This window comes from Acanthochromis polyacanthus, chromosome 22 (genome assembly GCF_021347895.1).
Source record: "Acanthochromis polyacanthus isolate Apoly-LR-REF ecotype Palm Island chromosome 22, KAUST_Apoly_ChrSc, whole genome shotgun sequence".
In the NCBI taxonomy this organism is placed as follows: domain Eukaryota; kingdom Metazoa; phylum Chordata; class Actinopteri; family Pomacentridae; genus Acanthochromis; species Acanthochromis polyacanthus.
In genome coordinates this window covers 5,454,090-5,477,359 of record NC_067134.1, presented here as the reverse complement: position 1 = coordinate 5,477,359, position 23,270 = coordinate 5,454,090, and the positions used below count along the sequence as shown (strand labels likewise).

The following is a 23,270-nucleotide window of genomic DNA, read 5'->3' as shown; positions in this document are numbered from 1 at the left end:
CAACATGACTCAAAATGAGTCAAACTGACTCTCAATAGCACCAGACACTGGCAGGACCTTCATGGAGACACTAGACCACCCTGGTCCACCTCTCATGACCGCTGGTTTCATTCTGGAGGTATAAAATGTCTCCTCAGGTTTCTTTAACGTGGTCAGATGATGTTCTGAGCTGCAGCGTCCACCAGAGGGAGCCTGATGGTGAAGAAGATGAAGAAGCCTTTTACCTGCTTCAAACCATCACTGGTTCTTCCCTGAGTTGACCTGGAACCAGCTGAAAGTGAGACAGAATTATCCAAAAGACTTAAACCTGTCCTCAGTGTCCCAAGATTTGTCCAAAATGACTCAGAATTGTCCAAAAAAGACCCTAAATAACTCAGAATTGCAGTCTAAAATGACATAAACCTGACAATAAGAGTCCATTATGTCCAAGAAGACTCAAATTTTACTCACATTAACTTGAAGCTTGTCCATAATGAGATAAAGCTTGTCCAAGATGACTTGAGAGCATCCTAAAGGACTCTAAACTGTCAAAAAAGACTCCAAAATGTCCAAAAGAGTCCAAATTTATTCAAATAAGATTTTTAAAATGGTCCCAAAAAGCAAAATTTACTCACAATGATTTTCAATTTGTCCAAAGTAAGATAAAGATAGTCTAAGATGACTTGACATCGTCTTAAATGTGTCCAAACTGTTCGCAAAGACTCCAAATTAACCTCAAAAACTTAAAATTGCCCAAAAAGACTCAAAATTTGTCCGAAAGAGCCCCAAAAATGATTTTCAATTTGTCCACAAGAAGACGAAGACTGTCCAAGATGACTTGAGACTGTCCTAAAGGAGTCTAAACTGTCCAAAAGACTTAAAAATGTTCAAAAAGAACCTAAATAACTCAGAATTGTTGCCCAAAATGACATAAGCTTTACCAAAAGAGGCAGTAATGTCCAAGAAGTCTCAAATTTACCCAAAATGACTTTCAGCTTGTCTACAATGAGATAAAGATCGTACAAGATGCCTTGAAACGTCCTAAAGGAGTCTAAACTGTCCAAAATGACTCAAAAATTTACCACAAACACTCAAGATATGTCCAAAATGACTCTAAAGATGTCCAATACAGGATAAAAATTGTCCTCAATGATTCCAGATTCGACCAAATTAGGAGTTTAAAAGATGTCCAACATGACTCACCCCCAAAGACTTAAAATTGTCCAGAAAGACTCAAAGATGTCCTAAAAGAACCGAAATAGCTCAGAATTGTTGCCCATAATGACTCAAGATTTGACCAAAATGAGATGAAAATTGTCTAAAATGACTCAAACTTGACCCACAATGACTTTAAGCCTGTTCACAATGAGATAAAGATTGTCCAAGATGACTTGAGACCGGCCTAAATGAGTCTAAATTGTCCTAAAAAGACTGAAAGTTGACGAAAAGACTCAAAAACGCACAAAAAGACCTTAAATAACTGAATTGTTGTCCAAAATGACATAAACCTGATCATAAGAGTCAAAAATGTCCAAGAAGATTCAATCTTTACCCACAATGACTTTTAAGTTTGTCCAAAAACATTTAAAATGTGTCCAAAATAAGATGAAAATGTCATAAATGGAACAAATTTGTCCAGGAAGGCTGAAGTTTAAGCTGAAACCACCTGAGTTTGTCCAGAAGACTCCAGCATGTAACCTATGCTGTAGTGTGTTATACAGAGTGTGTATTACAGAGTGTGCACTGTAGTGTGTGTTTATTATAGTGTGTATTATGTGTTGGGGGCGGGGCCAGCTCCAGCAGCTCCTCCATTGTCTGAGGGAGGGTCTGGTCTGGTCTAGCTGAGCCGAGCATCGCTGCAGAGAGAGACAAAGAGGGGGGAGGCAGACTCGCTTTCTTTCTTCGTGTGGGGGAGGAGAGGGGGGAGGATTAGACCGGCTACACGCACATCTCATGCTAACACACACACACGCACACAACACACGGACACACACGCGGACACACAACAACACGGCGGCGGAGCGGAGCATCATCTGGACCAGCATCAGGACCAGGACCGGAATCAGCATCAGGACCAGGACCGGGACCAGCAGCAGCAGGACTGGGACCTGAACCAGAACCGAAACCAGGACCGGCACCGGAGGAGACAAAGAGACAGACAGACAGACAGACAGGCAGGCAGGCAGGCAGACAGACAGGCCTTCTCTCTCCGTCATGGCCGACCACATGTTCCGCTGCTTGTGTGTCTGAGTGTGTGTGTGTGCGCTGCTGGTGGGTGTGTTCGCTGTGTGTGTGTCCCTGTGTGTCGGCGTGTGTGTCCGCGTGTGTGTGATGGGGAACGCGGAGAGCATGGAGAGCCAGCTGGCCGTGATCCGGTCCAGAGCCGCCCCGGTCCGACTCCCGATGCCCGACCCGGCGGAGCTGGAGGAGAGGTTCTCCATAGCGCTGGTAGGTCCAAACACACAACAAATACACAACAAATACACAACACACACACACAGGAGAGGTTCTCCATAGCGCTGGTAGGTCCAAACACACAACAAATACACAACAAATACACAACACACACACAGAAGAGGTTCTCCATGGCGCTGGTAGGTCCAAACACACAACAAATACACAACACACACACACAGAAGAGGTTCTCCATAGCGCTGGTAGGTACAAACACACAACAAATACACAACAAATACACAACACACACACACAGGAGAGGTTCTCCATAGCGCTGGTAGGTCCAAACACACAACAAATACACAACAAATACACAACACACACACAGAAGAGGTTCTCCATGGCGCTGGTAGGTCCAAACACACAACAAATACACAACAAATACACAACACACACACAGAAGAGGTTCTCCATGGCGCTGGTAGGTCCAAACACACAACAAATACACAACAAATACACAACAAATACACAACACACACACAGAAGAGGTTCTCCATGGCGCTGGTAGGTCCAAACACACAACAAATACACAACAAATACACAACACACACACAGAAGAGGTTCTCCATGGCGCTGGTAGGTCCAAACACACAACAAATACACAACAAATACACAACACACACACAGAAGAGGTTCTCCATGGCGCTGGTAGGTCCAAACACACAACAAATACACAACACACACACAGGAGAGGTTCTCCATGGCGCTGGTAGGTCCAAACACACAACAAATACACAACAGATACACAACAGATACACAACACACACACAGGAGAGGTTCTCCATGGCGCTGGTAGGTCCAAACACACAACAAATACACAACAGATACACAACACACACACACAGGAGAGGTTCTCCATGGCGCTGGTAGGTCCAAACACACAACAAATACACAACACACACACAGGAGAGGTTCTCCATGGCGCTGGTAGGTCCAAACACACAACAAATACACAACACACACACAGGAGAGGTTCTCCATGGCGCTGGTAGGTCCAAACACACAACAAATACACAACACACACACAGGAGAGGTTCTCCATGGCGCTGGTAGGTCCAAACACACAACAAATACACAACACACACACAGGAGAGGTTCTCCATGGCGCTGGTAGGTCCAAACACACAACAAATACACAACACACACACAGGAGAGGTTCTCCATGGCGCTGGTAGGTCCAAACACACAACAAATACACAACACACACACAGGAGAGGTTCTCCATGGCGCTGGTAGGTCCAAACACACAACAAATACACAACAGATACACAACACACACACAGGAGATGTTCTCCATGGCGCTGGTAGGTAAAAATACACAACAAATACACAATAAACACAACAAACACACAATATATACACAATATAGACAAGAGAGGTTCTCCATAGGCCTGGTAGGTAGAAATACACTATAAATAAACAATATATACATTATATATACACTATACACACAGGACGAGTCCTCTGTAGTCCTAGCACATCACAATAGACACAATAAATACACACAACATACACACACCTGGATTTACCTGAGCCTACAGGTGAGATCCTCCCATTGAATAATGACTGCAGTGATGAAACATCTTCTTTAACTGTAGCTGATTCTCATTTCTAAGCCACCGTGTTGTAGACATGTCCTGTGGTCATAAGGGATGTTAATCATCTCAGAGTGGTCACATGATTGGACTGCTTCAGGCAAAGAAACAACTAAGGAGATGAAACGACGAAAACCAGGTTAAGAGCCATCCAACAATCATTAGAACCTGAAGGATGGTGGAGAACCTTCATCTTCAGGAACAAACTCTGAGATGATTGAAGGAACATTTTAAGTTTAGGACTGGTTTAATGCTGGCTTAAGACTGGTTTAAAAGTGGTTTAGGACTAGTTTAAAAGTGGTTTAGGACTAATTTAGGACTGGTTAATGACTAGTTTAATACTGGTTTAGGACTGGTTTAACACTGGTTTAATACTGGTTTAGGACTGGTTTAATACTGATTTAATACTGGTTTAGGACTGGTTTAGGACTGGTTTAGAGCTGGTTAAGAGCTGGTTTAGGACTGATTTAGGACTGGTTAATGACTAGTTTAATACTGGTTTAGGACTGGTTTAGGACTGGTTTAATACTGGTTTAATATTGGTTTAGGACTGGTTTAGACCTGGTTAAGAGCTGGTTTAGGACTGTTTAGGGCTGGTTTAGGACTGGTTTAGAGCTGGTTTAGACCTGGTTAAGAGCTGGTTTAGGACTGTTTAGGACTGGTTTAGGACTGGTTTAATACTGGTTAATTACTGGTTTAGGACTGGTTTAGACCCGGTTAAGAGCTGGTTTAGGACTGTTTAGAGCTGGTTTAGGACTGGTTTAGAGCTGGTTTAGGACTGGTTTAGGACTGGTTTAAAAGTGGTTTCGGACTGGTTTTACAATGTCTTGGACAGTTTTAGGAGTAGTTTATGTTTGAGCTTGGTCCTGGTTTATAACTTTGTGAGGACTGGTTTCAGACTGTCTTAGGCAGGTCTTGGACTTTTTTTAACCCCAAGAACACCAAACCTACCATCAGCCATGGAGGTGGCAGTATCATGCTCTGTGGAACTGGAGCTTTACACAAAGTAAATGGAATAATGAAGAAAGAGGATCACCTCCACGTTCTTCAGGAGAACCTAAAACCATCAGCAGAAGGTTGATCTTGGACACAGTTGGATGTTTCAACCAGACAATGAGTCCAAACACAGATCAGATGTGGTAAAGAAATGGTTCCATCAGGATACAATGAAGGTTCTAGACTGGTCTCCCCAAAGTGACTTAAACCATCAAGAACCTGAAGAACCAAGTCAGTAATACAACAAATGTAGATGAACGACACCAGAACTGGTTCCAATACATTTGTCGTCTTTCTGTCTCAGACTTGAGTCAATTAAATTGATAGTGTAATGATACTGCCACTTCCATGCCTGATGGTAGGTATAGAGTCCAGAGGAGTTAAAGAGAAACCAGAAGATGGGGGCATTAGGGTAAAAAGAGAGGTGGATGAAGTGATGCACTCATCATAGCTAGTGTCTACAAATCTTGGTGGCCTCCCTCACTAGTCACTTCCTTCTTCAGAGGAGTCATAGGAGTCTTCGTGGCCTCCCTCACTAGTCTCTTTCTCCTTCAGAGGAGTCATAGGAGTCTTGGTGACCTCCCTCTCTAGTCTCTTTCTCCTTCAGAGGAGTCATAGGAGTCTTGGTGACCTCCCTCTCTAGTCTCTTTCTCCTTCAGAGGAGTCATAGGAGTCTTGGTGACCTCCCTCTCTAGTCTCTTTCTCCTTCAGAGGAGTCATAGGAGTCTTGGTGACCTCCCTCTCTGGTCTCTTTCTCCTTCAGAGGAGTCATAGGAGTCTTGGTGGCCTCCCTCTCTCGTCTCTTTCTCCTTCAGAGGAGTCATAGGAGTCTTGGTGGCCTCCCTCACTAGTCTCAGATGTATTCAGGTTCTATGTTCTTCCATTTCTTTGTTCTGTTTGTGTTCGTAGAACTCCATGAACCTGCCTCCTGATAAGGTGCGTCTGCTGCGTTCCTATGACAACGAGAAGAAGTGGGAGCTGATCTGTGACCAGGTGGGTGGTGTTGATGAGGTCGCTGTTTCAACCTGTCCACACCTGCAGGTGCAGGGGGGTGGGTCCTCGTGTCTGACACCGTCCAATCACGTTGTGTGTCTGTGTGTGATGCAGGAGAGGTTCCAGGTGAAGAATCCTCCTCATACCTACATCCAGAAGCTGAGAGGGTTCCTAGACCCGGCCGTGACCCGCAAGGTGACCCGTCTGTCTGTCCTTTACCTGTCTGTCTGTTATTAACCTGTCTGTCTGTCTGTCCTTCATTTACCTGTCTGTCTATCTGTCTATCTGTCTGTCTGTCTTTCATTAACCTGTCTGTCTGTCTGTCTGTCTGTCTGTCTGTTTGTTATTAACCTGTCTGTCTGTTACTGACATGTCTATCTGTCTGTCTGTCTGTCTTTCATTAACCTGTCTGTCTGTTACTGACATGTCTATCTGTCTGTCTGTCTGTCTTTCATTAACCTGTCTGTCTTTCATCAACCTGTCTGTCTGGTATTAACCTGTCTATTTGTCTGTCCACAGAAGTTCAGACGGAGAGTTCAGGAGTCGACTCAGATGCTCAGAGAGTTGGAGATTTCTCTTCGCACAAACCACATCGGGTATCTGTCTGCCTGAACACCTGTCTGTCTCTCTCTGTCTGTCTCTCTCTCCACCCCTCATCAATCCTTTTCTTCTTATCCGGGCTCGGGTTGTGGTATGTTCTTCTCCTCAACACCTTCAGTTCCTCCTGAGGGATCCTGGAGCATTCCCAGGTCAGATGAGATATGTGATCCCTCCATCCCCCTCAGGTTGTCTCCTCCTAGTTGGACCAACCTGGACAACCTCCACAGGAAGTCGTCAATCCTGATCAGATGTTGAACCGTTTAACTGGCTTCTTTTAGTACAATGGATCAGCTACTTTAATCCCAGGTCTCATTGTTTGGTCGTCACTCGGAGCTGAAGACCATCGATGAGCACTGGAACATGGACTAGGAGATATAGAGCTTTGACCTCCAGCTCAGCTGCAACAGTTTGGTACAACACCTGCATCACTGCTATGTCACCCAATGACCCCTGTAGGGCTGGACCCGAATATCCCACATATCCGATATCAGAATATTCCTTCCTTAACCCCCCCCACTCCCCACCCCCGCGGTCGGACGTTACCGGGCGGAAAGAATATGCGGCGTTACTGTCTTCCCTCTGCCTTCGGCCCACATAAACTCATATGTGATCACCCCCTCCTCCCCCTAGATGAAAATATTCAGAGCTCGTCTCTTCCCTTCACCTTCAGTCCACTTCGGCTCATCCCGCAGTGTTCGGCTCATCTCTGCTCATCCATTCATGTTTGTTACCACCACCTGAATGGCCGGGTGGCTGCCAACTCTGACGTCACACTTCAGTTCGTTGCATAAACACAAGGCAAGATGCTGAAGATCTCCACTCTTTGGGAATTCTTCAGTTTAACTCAACACAAAACGAAAGCATAAATATTCAGAAGCCAGACGCCACTATTCGGGCCAGCCCTTGACCCCTGTCCATCTCACAGATGACTTCCTGACATTTGTGAACAGAATCACAAGATATTTATACTCCTTCTCTTGAAGCAGCACTTCAACCCCAACCTAGAGCAGCAATCCACTGGTTTCTGTCAGAGAACCAGGATTTCAGACTGGGAAGATCTAGATATGGACGTCCTCCTCACCCCGATTGTGCCCTGTGAACCCGTCAGTGAATATCACGAATGATACTGGAGACGAGGGTCAACAATGGTGGAGCCTGGTGGTGTTCATGGTGTTCCTCAGCAACAGGTCCTTACAGGTAGAGGGTAAATGAATGCAGTAACGTCTAGGACTACAAATGTGTAAGACTTTGTGCTGAGGACAGGACACCTAATACTTCTCCAAGGCCATCCTTCAACCACAGCTGCAGTTCCTGTGGTTCTTCTTGGTCCCATCTGCTGCTTCAGGAGACCAAGAGCCAAAGGACAATCCAATCCCACTCCAACAATCAGTCGGACGTTTTCCCTCTGAACCGTGAGGAGACCATCAGGTTTTCCAGGGAGGTCTCCATCATGGCAGCACTCAGTCATGTTCTCTTCAGCATGGGTCAGGAGGAGAACGCCTCTCCAGGATTCTGGTTAGAGAACCTCTGAAATGTGTTGATGTCGACCCAACTAGATCTGATTGATTCCATCACCTCCTGCACCAGAAATGCCCCAAAAACCAGCACCTGACCCCAATGATTCACCTATCGCTCACCTGTCTGTCTCTAACCTGTCCGTTTCTACCCCATCTGTCGCTAACCTATCTGTCTCTAATCTGTCTGTCTCTACCTGTCTTTTACCTGTCTGTCTCTAACCTGTCTGTCTGTAACCTGTCTGTCTCTAACCTATCTGTCTCTAACCTGTGTGTCTCTACCCTGTCTGTCCCTAACCTGTCTATCTCTCTACCTGTCTGTCTGCAGGTGGGTCAGGGAGTTCCTGAATGAGGAGAACCGAGGTCTTGATGTTCTGGTGGAGTATTTGTCGTTCGCTCAGTACGCCGTCACGTGAGTCCAGAATGTTGTTTCCATGGTTACAGACAGACTCTAATGATCAGCTGTTGTAGGAACCTGTAGGAACCTGCAATAGATGCTTCTAGAACCTGCATTAGATGTTTCTAGAAGCTCCACTAGATATTTCTAGAACCTGAATTAGATGTTTCTAGAACCTGCATTAGATGTTTCTAGAACCTCCACTAGGTGTTTCTAGAACCTGTGTGATGTTCAGGTTTGATGGAGAACCGTCGGAGGCCGGATCAGAGGTGTCGTCCATCGACTCCCCCTGGAGCCGCTCCATAGAGGATCTCCATGGCGACTGCAGTCTCCCCTCCCCGTCCTCCTCGGCGCCGCGAGCAGCTCGACACTCCATCAGGTAGCAGGAAGTAGAGGAGAACCAGGTAAGCTCACCTGTTGACCCGCTCAGGTGATCTCTGATCCGTCTGTCTGTCCTCAGCTCCACTCTGGTGACTCGATCGAACACGCTGCCGAGTCGCCGCACACTGAAGAACTCGAGACTCGTCTGTAAGAAGGACGACGTCCACGTCTGCGTCATGTGTCTGAGAGCCATCATGAACTACCAGGTACCCCACAACACAGTACTCACCTGGCTAGTACTAACTAGTACTGGCTCACCTGGTTAGTACTAACTAGTACTCCAACTAGTACTCTGACTAGTACAGACTCATCTGGATAGTACTCTGACTAGTACTGTAACTAGTACTGACTCACCTGGTTAGTACTCTAACTAGTACTGACTCACCTGGTTAGTACTATAACTAGTACTGACTCACCTAGTTAGTACTCTAACTAGTACTGACTTGCCTGGTTAGTACTTTATCTAGTACTAATACATCTGGTCAGTACTGTGACTAGTACTAGTACTGAAACGTGTCCTTGTCATCCTCAGTATGGATTCAACATGGTGATGTCTCATCCACACGCCGTCAACGAGATTGCTCTGAGCCTCAACAACCGCAACCCCAGGTACTACCAAAAATACTACTACTACTGCTGCAAATGGTGTTACTTACTAATAGTACATCTACTAATACAACCAATGATAATACTACTGCTGTCACAAATACTACTACTACTACTTCAAATACTACTACTGCTACTACAACCACAACGGCAGACACAAATCTACTAGATATAAAACTACAAACTACTGCTGAAAGTACACCTGAGAAATAGAAACATATTTTGAACATATTGACACTACACCTGTCTGTCCTGTCTGTCCTCTCTTCAGGACGAAGGCTCTGGTCTTGGAGTTGTTGGCGGCCGTTTGTTTGGTCAGAGGAGGACATGAGATCATCCTGTCAGCCTTCGACCACTTTAAAACTGTAAACAACAACAACACACTGTAAACAACAACAGCATGCTGTAAATGACAACACACTGCAAACAACAACAACATACTCTAAACAACAACACACTGTAAACAACAACATACTGTAAACAACAACACACTGCAAACAACAACAGCATACTGTAAACAACACACTGTAAACAACAACACACTGTAAACAAAAACAACACACTGTAAACAACTATGACAACATACTGTAAACAACACACTGATACAATACTATACATACATATTGATTGATTGAGTGATTGATTGATTGGTTGCAGGTGTGTTCTGAGTCGATGCGTTTTGAAAAGCTGATGGAACATTTTAAGAATGAAGACGACAACATCGACTTCTTGGTAACGTTTATTTAATTTTAGTTAATTTGCATAATTAAGGTCCACACCTGGTTGCTAACGAGCTTTCTGTTGCCGTGGAAACGGTGGTCAGGTGGCCTGCATGCAGTTCATCAACATTGTGGTGCACTCTGTAGAGGACATGAACTTCAGAGTCCATCTGCAGTACGACTTCACCAAACTCAACCTGGACGACCACCTGGAGGTAACCTGCTCACCTGGAGGGCTCTCAGCCAATCACACAACACGTCTGATGTCCCCAACATTTAAAGTGATGTTTACTGATAGCAAGCTGACCTGTCGCACTACCTGTCTCCCCTCCTGTGTCTCCTTCTGTCTCCCCACCTGTCTCCCCACCTGTCTCTCCTTCTGTCTCCTCACCTGTCTCTCCACCTGTCTCCCCTCAGCGGTTGAAGCACACAGAGAGCGACAGGCTGCAGGTCCAGATCCAGGCCTACCTGGACAACGTGTTTGACGTTGGGACGTTGCTGGAGGACGCTGAGACCAAAACCGCTGCTCTGGAGAGAGTGGAGGAACTGGAGGAGAACCTGGGGACGGTAAGACAGCTGTCTGTCTCTCAGCAGACCAACCAGCTGCAGACAGACAGACAGATACTGACCTGTCTCCCTGTCCTCAGATGTCCGAGCGTCTCCTGGATGTAGAGAACGAAGCGATGCTGAAGATCGTGGAACTGGAGAAGCAGCTGATGCAGACCAACAAGGAGCTGGACCAGATGCGGGTTAGTTACCGTCAACACAAAGGGTTACCATGGAGACGGATAGGCTGTTAATAAGCCCCGCCCCTTCACCCCTGCAGGACGTGTACGCCAGCGCCAACTCTCAGGTGCACACCCTGAGGAGGATGGTCCGCGAGAAGGACCAGACCATCCGACGCCAGAGCCGCCTGGAGCGCCAGGCCCAGGAGGCCCAGCAGTCCGGAGGTCCTGGAGCCCCTCAGCCCCAGAGAGGGGAGGGGGACGGAGGCGTGGCTGACTCTGCCTCCCCCTCACCTCCACCCATCCCCACCCTGTCCCCCAGGTGAGTGATCTGACCCTCACAGGGCTAAACCAGTTAAACCAGTTAAATCATCAGATTCTCAGAGGGGTAAACTGTCAAACCAGTTAAACCATCACATTCTCAGAGGGGTAAACCAGTTAAACCAGTTAAACCAGTCAAACCACTTAAACCAGTTAAACCAGTAACCGTCACTGACTGGTCTGTTGTTGATTAACATCTGCAGCCCGGAGACGGTAGCCTATCACGGCATGGGACCGGGGATGGGCGGAGCTCCAGATATGCCGCCCCCTCCCCCCCCTCCTCCTCCTCCACCAATGCCAGGCTCAGGTGAGTTTCTGCTCGACCAATCAGATCAATTTCTAGTTTGAACTGCAGTACAAGCTGATGATACCGCGAGTACTGCAGTATGGAGTAGTACTACTACATACAACGAGTACTACACACTGCAAATACTGCTCCTAGTACTGAGTACTGCTAAATGTGTGTACTAATTGGTAGTTTTCTTCTTCTCTCATCTCTAAAGTGTCCAATGGACCTTACCCCGCCCCTCCCCCTCCGGGTCCCCCTCCCCCCCCTCCTCCCCCTCCCCCACCCTGTCGGACCAGTGAGCTCTCCTCCGTTCCCATGCCCCCTCCTCCTCCCCCCGTGGCCCCACCCCTTCCAGGGTCGGGGGGGTCACCAACAGTGATCTTCACCTCCGGACTGGCAGGTGAGTTACTGCGGTGTGTTCAGGGGCGGCGTGGAAATCCCAGAATCCTGCAAAGAAACTTGCTGTTGTTGTGATTCTAATGTGTGTTCTGTTTCCTCCTGCTGCTGACAGAGGGTCCACTCAAGCTATTCTGTACGTCCACGTTCCTCTACCTCCTCCATCACCTGCTACCTGGAAGCCAGCTCTGATTGGCTGGTGTCCAGGTACCAGGGTCAAATGCCTGTTCAGACTGACAGGTCGAACACAGAGCGACGATGTTTGCCGTCAGCCTGAACACACAGCTCCATCCATTCACACAGGTTTTGAGTTCTTTTGTTCAGACACAGAATAATTAGGTAGATGTCGATTACCTTACCTTCTTGACAGTTTCGGCAAACACTCTCGTCTTCCTCAGAGGCGTCTCACTGACAGCCTGTGACATGTCAGCCGGCAGATTTTGACGGCCGGCATTTGTCAAGGAAGCAAGGTAGTCAACATCTACCCAATTATTCTATGTCTGAACAAAAGAACTCAAAACCAATGTACTAATAAGAAGACATAATTAACGTTTTTGAGGTCCATCCATTCACACCTGTACACCTGTCTGTCTGCTCACCTGTCCACCTGTCTGTCTGCTCACCTGTACACCTGTCTGTCTGCTCACCTGTCCATCTGTCTGTCTGCTCACCTGTCCATCTGTCTGTCTGCTCACCTGTCCACCTGTCTGTCTGCTCACCTGTCCACCTGTCTGTCTGCTCACCTGTCTGTCTGCTCACCTGTCCACCTGTCTGTCTGCTCACCTGTCTGTCTGCTCACCTGTTCATCTGTCTGTCTGCTCACCTGTCCACCTGTCTGTCTGCTCACCTGTACACCTGTCTGTCTGCTCACCTGTTCATCTGTCTGTCTGCTCACCTGTACACCTGTCTGTCTGCTCACCTGTTCATCTGTCTGTCTGCTCACCTGTCCACCTGTCTGTCTGCTCACCTGTCCACCTGTCTGTCTGCTCACCTGTCCACCTGTCTGTCTGCTCACCTGTACACCTGTCGGTCTGCTCACCTGTCCACCTGTCTGTCTGCTCACCTGTACACCTGTCCCCTGCAGCTGTGAAGATCAAGAAGCCAATCCAGACCAAGTTCAGGATGCCGGTGTTGAACTGGGTCGCTCTGAAGCCCAGTCAGATCAATGGAACCGTCTTCAACGACATCGACGACGAATCCATCTTGCAGGTGAAGGATGCTTTAGACTGAAACCAGGGCTGAAGAACTGTCTCCCACCTGTCTGTCTCCCTCCTGTCTGACTCTCACCTGTCTGACTCCCACCTGTCTGTCTCTCAGGACCTGGACGTCGAGGAATTTGAGGAGATGTTTAAGACGAAGGCTCAGGGTCCGGCTGTGGACCTGACTCTGTCCAGACAGAAGCTTCCTCAGAAAGCTCCATCCAAAGTCTCCCTGCTGGAGGCCAACAGGGCCAAGAACCTGGCCATCACCCTGAGGAAGGCCGGCCAGGGGTCAGAGGTCATCTGCCGGGCCATTCACACGTAGGTCAACCTGCACCGGTACAGCCACAAAACACCAGTAACACCAGTAGAAACACCTTACCGACACCAGTAACACCAGTACCAGACACCTTACCAACACCAGTAACACCAGTACCAGACACCTTACCAACACCAGTAACACCAGTACCAAACATCTTAACAACACCAGTAACACCAGTACCAGACACCTTAACAACACCAGTAGCACCAGTACCAGACACCTTAACAACACCAGTAGCACCAGTACCAGACACCTTACCAACACCAGTAACACCAGTACCAGACACCTTACCAACACCAGTAACACCAGTACCAGACACCTTAACAACACCAGTAGCACCAGTACCAGACACCTTAACAACACCAGTAGCACCAGTACCAGACACCTTACCAACACCAGTAGCACCAGTACCAGACACCTTACCAACACCAGTAGCACCAGTACCAGACACCTTAACAACACCAGTAGCACCAGTACCAGACACCTTACCAACACCAGTAGCACCAGTACCAGACACCTTAACAACACCAGTAACACCAGTACCAGACACCTTAACAACACCAGTAACACCAGTACCAGACACCTTACCAACACCAGTAACACCAGTACCAGACACCTTACCAACACCAGTAACACCAGTACCAGACACCTTACCAACACCAGTAGCACCAGTACCAGACACCTTAACAACACCAGTAGCACCAGTACCAGACACCTTACCAACACCAGTAACACCAGTACCAGACACCTTAACAACACCAGTAGCACCAGTACCAGACACCTTAACAACACCAGTAACACCAGTACCAGACACCTTAACAACACCAGTAGCACCAGTACCAGACACCTTAACAACACCAGTAGCACCAGTACCAGACACCTTAACAACACCAGTAGCACCAGTACCAGACACCTTAACAACACCAGTAACACCAGTACCAGACACCTTAACAACACCAGTAACACCAGTAGAAACACCTTACCAACACCAGTAACACCAGTACCAGACACCTTAACAACACCAGTAGCACCAGTACCAGACACCTTACCAACACCAGTAGCACCAGTACCAGACACCTTACCAACACCAGTAGCACCAGTACCAGACACCTTAACAACACCAGTAGCACCAGTACCAGACACCTTAACAACACCAGTAACACCAGTACCAGACACCTTAACAACACCAGTAGCACCAGTACCAGACACCTTACCAACACCAGTAGCACCAGTACCAGACACCTTAACAACACCAGTAACACCAGTACCAGACACCTTAACAACACCAATAGCACCAGTACCAGACACTGTCCCATCAGACAGAGTCTTTATGGTGAACCTGATCCCGGCGGTCCATGTGTTCGCTGCAGGTTCGACCTCCGGACGGTCCGGGTGGACTTTGTAGAGTGTCTTATGCGTTTCCTGCCGACGGACTCTGAGGTGAAGCTGCTGCGACAGTATGAGAGAGACAGGAAACCTCTGGAGGCTCTGAGCGACGAGGACCGCTTCATGATGCAGTTCAGCCGCATCGAGAGGCTCAGCCAGCGCATGAGCATCATGACCTTCATGGGCAACTTCACCGACAACGTCCAGATGTTAACCCCGGTAAGAAAGAGCAACGTCCAGATGTTAACCCCGGTAAGAAAGAGCAACGTCCAGATGTTAACCCCGGTAAGAAAGAGCAACGTCCAGATGTTAACCCCGGTAAGACAGAGAAACGTCCAGATGTTAACCCCGGTAAGACAGAGAAACGTCCAGATGTTAACCCCGGTAAGAAAGAGCAACGTCCAGATGTTAACCCCGGTAAGAAAGAGCAACGTCCAGATGTTAACCCCGGTAAGACAGAGAAACGTCCAGATGTTAACCCCGGTAAGACAGAGAAACGTCCAGATGTTAACCCCGGTAAGAAAGAGCAACGTCCAGATGTTAACCCCGGTAAGACAGAGAAACGTCCAGATGTTAACCCCGGTAAGACAGAGAAACGTCCAGATGTTAACCCCGGTAAGACAGAGAAACGTCCAGATGTTAACCCCGGTAAGACAGAGAAACGTCCAGATGTTAACCCCGGTAAGAAAGAGCAACGTCCAGATGTTAACCCCGGTAAGACAGACAGGCAGACAGACAGGCAGACAGATGTGAGCCTTCTCACCATGCTGTGTTTCCTTACAGCAACTCCACGCCATCATCGCTGCTTCAGTTTCCATAAAATCGTCCCAGAAGCTCAAGAAGATCCTGGAGGTCAGTGTGCTGCCATGGAACACACAGATACATCTATGAAGCCTGGTTCTATGTTTTATTGATCCACATCTATGTGATCTGGTTCTATGTTTTATTGATCCACATCTATGTGGTCTGACTCTATGTGTTGTTGCTGCAGATCATCTTGGCTCTGGGAAACTACATGAACAGCAGCAAGAGAGGAGCTGTGTACGGATTCAAACTGCAGAGCTTAGACCTGGTAACACACACACTTGTCAGATATTGATCCATGATTGGTTCGGCTTGTCAGCACAGCACTGATTGACTAGTTTGTGTGTGTGTGTGTGTGTGTGTGTGTGTGTGTGTGTGTGTGTGTGTGTGTGTAGCTCCTGGAGACCAAGTCGACTGACAGAAAGCAGACGTTGCTTCATTACATCGCCAACGTGGTCAGAGAGAAATATTCGTCCGTGTCTCTGTTCTACAACGAGCTGCACTACGTGGACAAGGCTGCTGCAGGTGAGTCCGTGGGCCAAACAGATCGCTGTCTAGCCACCTGTGTGTTTACCTGTGTGTTTACCAGTGTTTACCTGTGTGCTTACCTGTGTTTACCAGTGTTTACCTGTGTGTTTACCTGTGTGTTTACCAGTGTTTACCTGTGTGTTTACCTGTGTTTACCAGTGTTTACCTGTGTGTTTACCTGTGTGTTTACCTGTGTGTTTACCAGTGTTTACCTGTGTGTTTACCTGTGTTTACCAGTGTTTACCTGTGTGTTTACCTGTGTGTTTACCAGTGTTTACCTGTGTGCTTACCTGTGTTTACCAGTGTTTACCTGTGTGTTTACCTGTGTTTACCAGTGTTTACCTGTGTGCTTACCTGTGTTTACCTGTGTTTACCTGTGTGTTTACCAGTGTTTACCTGTGTGCTTACCTGTGTGTTTACCAGTGTTTACCTGTGTGTTTACCTGTGTGTTTACCAGTGTTTACCTGTGTGTTTACCTGTGTGTTTACCAGTGTTTACCTGTGTGCTTACCTGTGTTTACCTGTGTGTTTACCTGTGTTTACCAGTGTTTACCTGTGTGCTTACCTGTGTTTACCTGTGTTTACCTGTGTGTTTACCTGTGTTTACCAGTGTTTACCTGTGTGCTTACCTGTGTTTACCTGTGTGCTTACCTGTGTTTACCAGTGTTTACCTGTGTGTTTACCTGTGTGCTTACCTGTGTTTACCTGTGCTCAGTGAGTCTGGAGAACGTTCTGTGTGACGTGAAGGAGCTGCAACGAGGGATGGAGCTCACCTGGAGAGAGTTCAGCGTGTCACACAACGCCACACTCAAAGACTTCATCAGCAGAAATGAATCACGGCTCAGCAAACTGCAGGAGGATGCCCGCATTGCTCAGGTGAGACGGCACACCTGAGCTCACCTGTTCCATCCAGACAGGTGAGCTCAGGTCACACGTAAAGTGTTTTTGTGTTTTTGACGAACCTCAGGACGCCTTCGAGGATGCAGTGAAGTTTTTCGGAGAGAGCTCCAAGACGATGCCACCGTCCGTCTTCTTCCCCATCTTTGTCCGGTTCATCAAAGCCTACAGGGTGAGTGACAGACAGGCCACGCCCCTTCCAGAAGGGGCGTGGCCTGTACAGCAGAGGCTCCTCCCACATCCTGATCACAGCATTCATTTTTAACACAATCATCGAACTTAAAACAGGTCAAGGAATAACGATGTTGTAACTTTTAGCTGGCGGAGGAGGAGAACGAGCAGCGTCGGCGTCAGGAGCAGATGTTGTTGGAGAAGCTGGAGCAGGAGGAGCAGCAGCAGGAGGAGGAGACCAAGGTGAGTCCCCACACACCCGTTATATCATCGCCAATGCGGCCTCTGATTGGTCGGACTAAAGCAAAGCCCCGCCCCCTCCAGTCTCCGTCCCACAGGGGGAAGCGGCAGCAGCAGGAGCTAATCACGGAGCTCCGACGACGGCAAGGAAAGGACAGCCGGCACGTTTACGAGGGGAAGGACGGCGCCATCGAGGACATCATCACAGGTAGAGTTACAGCCAAGATCCATCCAAAAGGTAGACATTTTTACAAAAAGCAGGTTGCAGAATGATCCAGCCCCCTATAAACAATGTTAACTGCAGAAAAACTCAAATGCCATCCACCTGTATGAATACATCTGGAAGTGAATCCAACGGGGACACATGCTGAACATTGAGTAAAACCCATGTCTATAAAATGGGGACACTTTGGGCCAATAAGCTCTATGGTTCAGACCAGAGAGATGTCCTGAAGTTTAGAGAGGAGACAGTCGCTTTGAAATGGGTCCAAGAAGATCTCCACGCTCTCGAATGTTCTCAGAGACGCTGTTGGAAGCATCATTGGTCAGTTCAAATCCACCGGTACTGTGACTAAAGTTGAAGCTAATTGGACGTTCCAGGAAGACAACGACCCCAAACACACATCAGAACCAACAAAGGCTGGTTAGAGAAGAAAGCCTGGAAGGTTCTAGAGTGGACATCACAACCTCCAGACTGAAATCCAATGGAGAACCTGTGGTGGATCTGAAGAAAGCTGCTGCAAAACGTGAACCTGAGAACATCGCTGAGCTGGAGACCATCGCCCACGAGGAATGGACTAAAATTCCCAAGGAGCTGCCAGAAGCTTGTTAGAGACGATACCTCCATCTACAGCAGGTCATTGGAGCTAAAAGCTGCTGAAGATACAGCCTCATAGGACCTGAAGATACGGCCTCATAGGACCAGAAGCTACAGCCCCATAGGACCTGAAGATACGGCCTCATAGGACCTGAAGATACAGCCTCATAGGACCTGAAGATACAGCCTCATAGGACCTGAAAATACAGCCGCATAGGACCTGAAGATACAACCTCATAGGACCTGAAGATACGGCCTCATAGGACCTGAAGATACAGCCTCATAGGACCTGAAGATACAACCTCATAGGACCTGAAGATACAGCCCCATAGGACCTGAAGATACGGCCTCATAGGACCTGAAGATACAGCCTCATAGGACCTGAAGATACAACCTCATAGGACCTGAAGATACAACCTCATAGGACCTGAAGATACAACCTCATAGGACCTGAAAATACGGCCTCATAGGACCTGAAGATACGGCCTCATAGGACCTGAAGATACGGCCTCATAGAACCTGAAGATACAGCCTCATAGGACCTGAAGATACAACCTCATAGGACCTGAAGATACAGCCTCATAGGACCTGAAGATACAACCTCATAGGACCTGAAGATACGGCCTCATAGGACCTGAAGATACAACCTCATAGGACCTGAAGATACAGCCTCATAGGACCTGAAGATACGGCCTCATAGAACCTGAAGATACAGCCTCATAGGGGGTTGGCTCATTCTGTATGCTACTGTAGACAGCTTTTAATGTGTATTTGTGTGCATTTATGTGTGTAGTTGTGTATATTTGTGTGTATATTTGTGTATCTGCTGACTGGTTCTTGTGTCTCCAGCTCTGAAAACCGTCCCCTTCACGGCTCGGTCGGCCAAACGCAGCTCGCGCTTCTTCTGTGACCCCGCCCACTCCGAGGAGCACTACTGATGACATCACTGAGAGCGGCGGGAGGCCATGCCCACTTCAAATCGATGGGACCAATTAGCACTTTCTGATGATTGATGTGAACTGATGACATCATGTCTTCTCTCTTATTCTATTGGTCAGTTGGTGCACAGACCAGGCACCCAGACACCAGCGGACCTCGGGGCCCCGGGTCAGAACCTCTCCCTCCATCCAAACCACATAAAGTGTCTTAGCTGAGAACCGAAGTTCTGAAGCTGAACATCTGGAGCTTTTGACCGGACCACATGATCTTCCTCTGTACTCAGAGGTGCCGTTTGTTCTTGACTTCCTGGTGTTCAGGTTTCCAGTTTTCAGAGCACTTTAAAGAAACAGAAGTTCATCGTTAAATGAAAGAAAGGGGAACATGAACACCTCCAGCTGGAACACAACCGGACCTCTGAGGAACACTATGTGGTCCATGGTCAAAAGCCCAGGTTCTTAAAAATCTCTGACATAATAGAAATTAACCAACCAGTAAATTGAGGATAGCTGTGAAGAGAAACTTCAGACATCACGGTGCTAAAACCCCTGACGTTCCTTACAGCGCCCAAATCGTGCCTCGTTTTTTAAAGCCCACCACTGGTGGCGCCGTAGAACAGCATCCCCATGAGTCGGGTTCTGGTGTTCTATGTTGGACCAGAACCCGGACGCGCCTTTTTAAACCACATGAGGGCTAACAGCGGCTAAACTTCAGCTTCAGAGTCCTGTTTCTGGGTCAGCAGATCTGCGGTTCTCCTGTTGTTCTGGGTTCCTTTGGTCTGTGTCTTTAACTGGATCTTGTACAGGGTTCTACTCCTTTCACTACATTGTGTTTTACTGTGTTCTACTGTATTTTTTTCGCCTTATGGAGCCAGGATACACAGAGTCTGGCAGTTTACAAACCAAGAACAGTGTTAACACAAAGCATTCGGATTCACGGAACTACGTCTGACTGACGGAACCACGTCTGACCGACAGAACCACGTCTGACAGACGGAACCACTTCTGACAGACAGAATCACGTCTGACCGACGGAACCACGTCTGACAGAGAGAACCACGCCTGACTGACGGAACCATGTCTGACAGACGGAACCACTTCTGACAGAGAGAACCACGTCTGACCGACGGAACCACGTCTGACCGACGGAACCACGTCTGACCGATAGAACCACGTCCGACAGACCTTGTCCAGCTGATTGAACTAGGCCCTCCTGACAGAATTATGTACGACTGACGAAACCAAGTCTTACTGATGGAACCGTGTGTGACTGGCTTAAACATATCTGACTAACAGAACTGTATCCGACTGACGAAACAAAGACAGATTGACGGAACTACAGTCGTGGTCAAACGTTTACATACATTAGTAAAGAACATAATGTCATGGCTCTCTTGAGGTTCCAGTTATTTCTACAACTCTGATTTTTCTCGGATAGAGAGATTGGAACAGATACTTCTTTGTCACAAAAACATTCATGAAGTTTGGTTCTTTTATGATTTTATTATGGGTTAACAGAAAAAGTGACCAAATCTGCTGGGTCAAAAATATACATATAGCAATGCTAATAGGTTGTTGTTAGAGATACGGACCCGTACCCGTAGCCTGTGGACTACGGATACGGCACTTGCCATTTGCCAATCAGATACGCGAGATCTGGTCACGTGACTCCCGGTAGACGTTAGCGGTACGGACCCATAGCATTGGTACTACAGGTACGGACCCTAAACCTGACCCTAACACTAACCCTAACCTTAACCTTTGCTTACCTTTCAACAGTTTGCAGTGGTTAGCAGCTTCTTGACTCGCGAGACTCGCGTACGGGTCCGTATCTGTCTGGCAAATGGAAAGTGCCGTATCCGTAGCCCACAGGCTACGGGTACGGGTCCGTATCTGTAGACACTACCATGCTAATATTTGGTTACACGTCCCTTGGCCATTTTCACTTCAATTAGATGCTTTTGGTAGCCATCCACAAGCTTCTGATTGAATCTTTGACCGCTCCTCTTGACAGAATCGGTGCAGTTCAGTTAAATTTGTTGGCTTTCTGATATGGACTTGTTTCTTCAGCATTGTCCACATGTTTTCAATGGGGTTTAAGTCAGGACTTTGGTAAGGCCATTCTAAAACCTTAATTCTAGCCTGATTTAGCCATTCTATTACCACTTTTGATGTGTGTTTGGGGTCATTGTCCTGTTGGAACACCCAACTGTGGCCAAGACCCAACCTTCAGGCTGATCATTTTAGGTTATCTTGAAGAATTTGAAGGTAATCCTCCTTCTTCATTATCCCATTTACTCTCTTTAAAGCACCATTTCCATGGGCAGCAAAACAGCCCCACAGCATAATACTACCACCACTGTGCTTGACGGTAGGCATGGTGTTCTTGGGGTCAAAGGCCTCACCTTTTCTCCTCCAAACATATTGCTCGGCATTGTGGCCAAACAGCTTGATTTTTGTTTCGTCTGACCACAGAACTTTCCTCCAGAAAGTCTTATCTTTGTCCATGTGATCAGCAGCAAACTTCAGTTGAGCCTTAAGGTGTCGCTTTTGGAGCAAGGACTTCTTGCACGGCAGCCTCTCAGTCCATGGCAATGCAAAACACGCTTGACCATGGACACTGACACCTGTGTTCCAGCAGCTTCTTATTCTTTGCAGATCTGCTTTTTGGTGGTTCTCGGTTGACTCTTAACCCTCCTGACCAATTTTCGCTCAGCAGCAGATGATAGCTTGCATTTTCTTCCTGATCGCGGCAGTGACAAAACAGTGCCATGCACTTTATTCTTACAAACAATTGTTTGCACTGTTGCTCTTGGGACCTGCAGCTGCTTTGAAATGGCTCCAAGTGACTTTCCTGACTTGTTCAAGTCAATGATTCACTTTTTCAGATCCGTGCTGAGCTCCTTTGACTTTCCTGTTGTAGTGTTTGTGGGCATTTGTATCCACTGAGCCCTATTTAAATGGCCTCAGAAGTAGCCAGCTGTAGTCACTCATAATCACTCATTAGAAGTCAAGACGCAATGCTATGAAGCTCATTTCAATGACACAACTTTCTAAGTTACCAAAATTGCTAATTTATGTTGCTGTATGTATATGTTTGACCCAGCAGATTTGGTCACTTTTTCTGTTAACCCTTAATAAAGTCATAAAAGAACCAAACTTCATGAATGTTTTTGTGACAAAGAAGTATCTGTTCCAATCTCTCTATCACAGAAAAATCAGAGTTGTAGAAATAACTGGAAACTCAAGAGAGCCATGACATTATGTTCTTTACAAGTGTATGTAAACGTTTGACCACGACTGTAAGTCCTACTGACTGAACCTTGGCCAACCGGTGGAACTGTGCCAGACTGACGAAACACTGACAGACTGACAGAACCACGTGTGACTGATGGAACCACATCAGCATGTTCTTCAAGCCAAACTCTGTATATCTGTGACTCTCAGTCCCTTCAGAACGTCTCTGCACCCGTCAGCAGCAGAACGGCACCAGCAGAAACCTACAAACTGACGACGAGACACTTCAGCATACAGAACGTCGGGTTCTTCATCACTGTGTTTGGAAGGCTGAAGCCCAGAGCTGCAGTTTGAGGCGTCACACTGAGGTGGCGCTGTGTGGCTGTGTGGAGGCGGGTCTGCTGGTGAGGCTCTGGACTCACCTGTAAAAACACGTGGAGGACAGAGCTGTGGAGCTGTCCGGTCCGAGGGGTCGACACCACCCTCCCCGTCCTTAAACCCCAACCCTCACCCCTTTATTTTAAATGGAAACGAGAAAAGAATCCTCAGCACAAAGTTTTCTACGTGTACAGATGTTTTCTAGGAAGCTGTGTAGTCATGCTCGTCCTGTCTGGTGTTTGTTGGATGTTGGTGGTGATTCTGCACTTGGTGTGTAAATAAAGCGCACCCTGTCGACACGAGCGTGTGTTATTAACTGATGCACGACATTACCCACAATCCTCCATGACTGTTTATTAATTATAAGTGATGCACTACATTACCCACAAGCC

General features: G+C 47.4%; 1 protein-coding gene and 1 long non-coding RNA gene across 6 annotated transcripts; both read left to right on the top strand.

Moving 5' to 3' along the window:
- The first annotated feature begins 1,129 nt into the window (after window positions 1-1,129).
- On the top strand, window positions 1,130-23,177 carry LOC110971650 (formin-like protein 2). 2 transcript variants are annotated; one of them, XM_051942542.1, is made up of 28 exons: window positions 1,130-2,427; window positions 5,934-6,017; window positions 6,132-6,212; window positions 6,537-6,613; window positions 8,460-8,543; window positions 8,764-8,907; window positions 8,989-9,115; window positions 9,442-9,518; window positions 9,787-9,880; window positions 10,173-10,247; window positions 10,339-10,449; window positions 10,652-10,801; window positions 10,882-10,983; window positions 11,061-11,281; window positions 11,484-11,587; window positions 11,784-11,969; window positions 12,081-12,101; window positions 13,050-13,174; window positions 13,283-13,485; window positions 14,857-15,091; window positions 15,656-15,724; window positions 15,864-15,944; window positions 16,072-16,201; window positions 16,919-17,079; window positions 17,171-17,272; window positions 17,419-17,514; window positions 17,596-17,719; window positions 19,178-23,177. In XM_051942542.1, the coding sequence occupies exons 1-28, from the start codon at window positions 2,311-2,313 to the stop codon at window positions 19,264-19,266; spliced, it is 3,270 nt and encodes a 1,089-aa protein (XP_051798502.1). In that variant the 5' UTR covers window positions 1,130-2,310; the 3' UTR covers window positions 19,267-23,177. The 2 variants fall into 2 exon arrangements, with proteins under 2 accessions (XP_051798502.1, XP_051798501.1); XM_051942541.1 differs by lacking the exon at window positions 1,130-2,427 and adding an exon at window positions 2,693-2,710.
- On the top strand, window positions 2,438-5,906 carry LOC127532047 (uncharacterized). Of its 4 annotated transcripts, none has more exons than XR_007939253.1 (3): window positions 2,438-2,577; window positions 2,715-3,146; window positions 3,304-3,688. It is a non-coding gene; the product is annotated as an uncharacterized LOC127532047 (long non-coding RNA). The 4 variants fall into 4 exon arrangements; XR_007939254.1 differs by having other exon boundaries at window positions 2,715-3,229; XR_007939255.1 differs by adding an exon at window positions 3,742-5,906 and having other exon boundaries at window positions 2,440-2,577; window positions 2,715-3,608.
- Window positions 23,178-23,270: the final 93 nt, after the last annotated feature.

Bases quoted from the DNA above. Each gene is read 5' to 3' on its own strand.
- LOC110971650 (XM_051942542.1), top strand. From the start codon at position 2,311: ATGGGGAACGCGGAGAGCATGGAGAGCCAGCTGGCCGTGATCCGGTCC. The intron at 8,908-8,988 runs GTAGCAGGAAGT...GTCTGTCCTCAG, and splicing joins GCAGCTCGACACTCCATCAG to CTCCACTCTGGTGACTCGAT. The intron at 10,984-11,060 runs GTTAGTTACCGT...TCACCCCTGCAG, and splicing joins AGGAGCTGGACCAGATGCGG to GACGTGTACGCCAGCGCCAA.